Source organism: Bidens hawaiensis, unplaced genomic scaffold, assembly GCF_021521415.1.
Source record: "Bidens hawaiensis isolate Kalapana, Puna unplaced genomic scaffold, B.hawaiensis_p1.1 tig00025765_1, whole genome shotgun sequence".
NCBI classification, from domain to species: Eukaryota; Viridiplantae; Streptophyta; class Magnoliopsida; order Asterales; family Asteraceae; genus Bidens; species Bidens hawaiensis.
The window spans coordinates 283,528-287,260 of record NW_027494123.1 but is presented as its reverse complement, the minus strand read 5'-3'; the positions used below and the strand labels follow the sequence as shown (position 1 = coordinate 287,260).

The following is a 3,733-nucleotide window of genomic DNA, read 5'->3' as shown; positions in this document are numbered from 1 at the left end:
AACACAGATTTGATGATTTTCGTGTAGATCAAAGGTGTAAGGTACTCCAAAAGTAGTTGATAACACGAAAAACAACCTCAAATCCAACAAAAACTAAGATCAAAATCCGAAAACTACGATCTGAAAACCACAAAAGGTTGAACCGAAAGCTCTGATAGCAATTGTAGGTACCTAGAACGGATCAAACAACAATGTTCTTTGATAAATCTCACTCGTGAGCTAGCGGAAATCACTCACAAGGAACCGAGATCTCTGATCTTGTTGTGTTCGGTTCACTGTCGAAAAGGGAAAGAAAAGAGAGAGTTGGTAGAAAGATAAGATAGAGTTTTCAAAAGGTTGGTTTAGCATGTGCATGCTTTACCTTTTATAGGTGAAGCAATATCATGCTCCCATCTATTATACCAGCCAGTGTTTAAAAACTCGCTAGGCGATCCCTAGGCAGCTGTCCCGGCCCCTTGTAGGGAGTACTCGGGGAGAACTCGGCCTGTACTCGAACAAGATAAATATAACATAAAATAATTATTGGATATTATATATATGTGTTAAGACAAGCGTAATTCACGTCAAAATAAACATTATTTATATGAAAAAAAAACTTAATTCAAAATATTCATCTTTTGTTGTTATTTTTAACTTTTTAATAAAAAGAAATGGTGGCCGGGTTGACCTTGGAGGCCGAGTAATCCCGGGTACTCCGACTTTTGACGGAGTTGGACCTTGGCAAGTAATGGTGGCCGAGTTGGGAAAACGACGGCAAGGTTGATGTCCGAGGACCTTGGAATCGACATGGCCTTGTAATCCGACTTTTACAACACAATGTCAGCCCAAAGGGCTCTAAAATACAAGGTCTAGGGCTCAAACATACAGAAATGAAACCGAAAGCTAATAAATTACATCGTGAGCTGTATGAGTTAATACAAAAGACTACATCACAAAATAGGGCCCAACATATATTCTCCGATCTCTAGTTTCGCGACATTGTTAAGTTGTTTACGCGGTATTTGTTGAAGCTCTATATAAATTTATTTATTTTTTGTCAAAAACATTATTATTTTTTACTTTTATTTGCCTTGTTGGTGGTTGTAAAGGTACACAAGCTGCTATCGTTTTAGGCGGAGAATATTTGGGAGATCACTGCGCATGTAAAGTTTTTTGTTTTTTGTTTTTTTTTTTTTAATTTCTAACTTGAATCATTAGTATTTCTTTGGGTGTAAGTGTCAGGTTACAATTTGTTTAAGACAACGTGTTTTAAATGGACAACGGATTTTAGTCTTTGTTATCAAGGTGTTGAATTTTCAACCTGTTTGGTTAGCAAAAGTACTCAATAAATATAAACGGATAGTGTCATATTATTTAGATTTAAAATAATATTCATTACTTATCATGCATTAATCCAACCAGCAAATTCATTCATCCATCCATGGTTTAGGGATGTTGCATTACACTGTGAATTTCAGTCTTTAAATAATAAAGTGTTCCTAGATTCAACTTATTTTTAAATTCAAATTTTAAAGGTATGTAAGCTTCAAATCAAAGGTGGCGGCTAGTGTTGCCGCACAAAGATATTTATTTTAAACGAATCCAATTTCATCGGCCATCGCTCTTCTTGTGTGGTAAGCATAGAACTATATGTTCATCGTCGAGTTGAGTGAAGAAATCTTTTGTGATTGTTGTGCAATCACGGCAGCAGTTGAGGGGCTTTGCTCCAACACAACTTGGTATCCGTCGCCCCAATTATCCATTCCTTCAGCCATGACTTGCCAAAACGTTGTGCCCGAACAAGACCCGTCGTTTCTTGCACTTTCGTAAGCCATGTTGAATATGTTTTGAAAGTAATCGTCCCTTGCCTTGACGGTGTAGCCTGATGACCACGAGGACTTACCAAATTCCGCAATGAGTAATGGTTTTCGCAGGACGACTTTACTATCCTCAATATGGGCTTTAATCCATTTTTCTACAAACTCGGCTTGAGCTTCAGCGCTTCCTCCCGAAACCCTGTGAATCAGAATACGTGTATGTATGTCAATCAATCTAACAAAATGACATAAAAACGCTATAACTATAGCCAGGTGTTGGAGTTGGCTGGTGGTGTACGTTTCAGATTATATACATGACAAAATGAACAAACTTGTGTTTGAGTTAGATGGCGGTAAGGAACAGATGGTACCATTGATCCGGATAGAGATGGATGGTAGCGAAATCTACGTCATTGATCTTGTTGTTTGAAATAAAGTCAGTCCCAACTTCATAGCCTGGATTGATTTGTTTCCTATCAGGCATCGACTCTCCATAAAACCCTTCCAGCCCAATTTCAAGAAGATGATTCCTGTCAATTGATTTGACTTCAGCGGCCATTTCTACGGTCCATTCCTACAGGAAGAAGAGCGATCGAGGCGTTATTTATATATGTGTGTGCGTGCGTGCGTGCGTGTGTGTGTTAGCGGTTAGCTAGCTGGAGAACAAGCTAGCATAGATGAACCTGAAGCGTCTTTCCCGACAGATCAGACTGGCAACGGGGCTCATTCATCAGCTCCCATGCGAAGATGGTGGGATCGTCCTTATAGGCAACACCGGTGATTGAGTTGAGTCTCGTAAGAATGCTCTGTAAGTAAGTTGCACATATTAATTAGCATGCTCAAGAATAGCAACAACATATATACAACCAATTATGGATGCTGTAGAAAATATATAATTAATGTGACTGAAGACCAACATGCAGATCATATGTATATACCTTCACATGATTCTTATAATATCCTTTAACGACAGCGTTAGAAAAGAATTCGTCGTCGCTGTTAACGTACTGCCCTCCATGATCCCTGGCCCATTGAACGTATTGTTTTTTACCTCCAAAATCGTCCCAGTTATTGACCAAGCTTAGAATTAAGCGAAGGTTATGTTTTTTGGCTTCTGATATCACAAAATCCAGCCCCTGTAAAGACAATGAAGCCAGGATTAGATGTTTGATATCCTAGCTACTCCTAGGAGTATATATATTTGTTTGATATCTGATTATAGTTGAGTTTAAATAAAATCAATGACAAGCACATATAAAAAAAACTGAAAGAAATGAAATTGATATCCATCAGATTATTGGAGAACCTTAAACATGTCCTCATTGTAAACACCGGGAGAGGTTTGTAGGGGTTTGCTGCCACCATCACTAAAAGCCCAGGTCCTAACGATGTTCATTCCAACTTTTGAAGCTTCTTGAAAAGCATCTGAGACCTTGGTTTTCGTGGATGGATCAGCAGCCATACACATTAGCCAGTAGGCGTTAAACCCGTTAAAATACATCGGCTTTCCATTAACCTCGAAACGATGTTTCCTTGTCTCTGCAAAACTGCCATTAACGGAATGATCTCCATTGGGTGATGACATGGTTGATTAGATTTCAGTAGAAGTTGATATACGAAATGAGTATGAGCAATGGATGGAATGCAGAGTGTGTGTTCCGGTGTCCTAACTCCCTCTGTATTTATACTACGGATCGGTAACTAACTGGAAACGAGACCTCTTCATCTTGCTTGTGTAACTCAAGAACGCCCATGCATGGCTCCATACGGTTGGTTGCATGAACAGCTTTAACTCCAAACATAAAGTAGTTGCATAAGGCGTCATCACAATTCAGTTGGTGTCAACTGCGAAACACAAAGCGTTTGGTAGTCGTTTGCTAGCTTGTGTGCAATTTGTTCGTTTGAAGCTTCTATTTCTGGTCAATATATATTATTTC

General features: G+C 38.9%; 1 protein-coding gene across 1 annotated transcript; it reads right to left on the bottom strand.

The window, feature by feature from the left end:
• Positions 1-1,625: 1,625 nt before the first annotated feature.
• On the bottom strand, positions 1,626-3,381 carry LOC143572203 (putative mannan endo-1,4-beta-mannosidase 9). Its single transcript, XM_077057424.1, has 5 exons — positions 3,103-3,381; positions 2,735-2,932; positions 2,480-2,602; positions 2,168-2,370; positions 1,626-1,995 (listed from the first exon to the last, which is right to left on the bottom strand). The coding sequence occupies exons 1-5, from the start codon at positions 3,379-3,381 to the stop codon at positions 1,626-1,628; spliced, it is 1,173 nt and encodes a 390-aa protein (XP_076913539.1).
• Between the last annotated feature and the right edge of the window lie 352 nt (positions 3,382-3,733).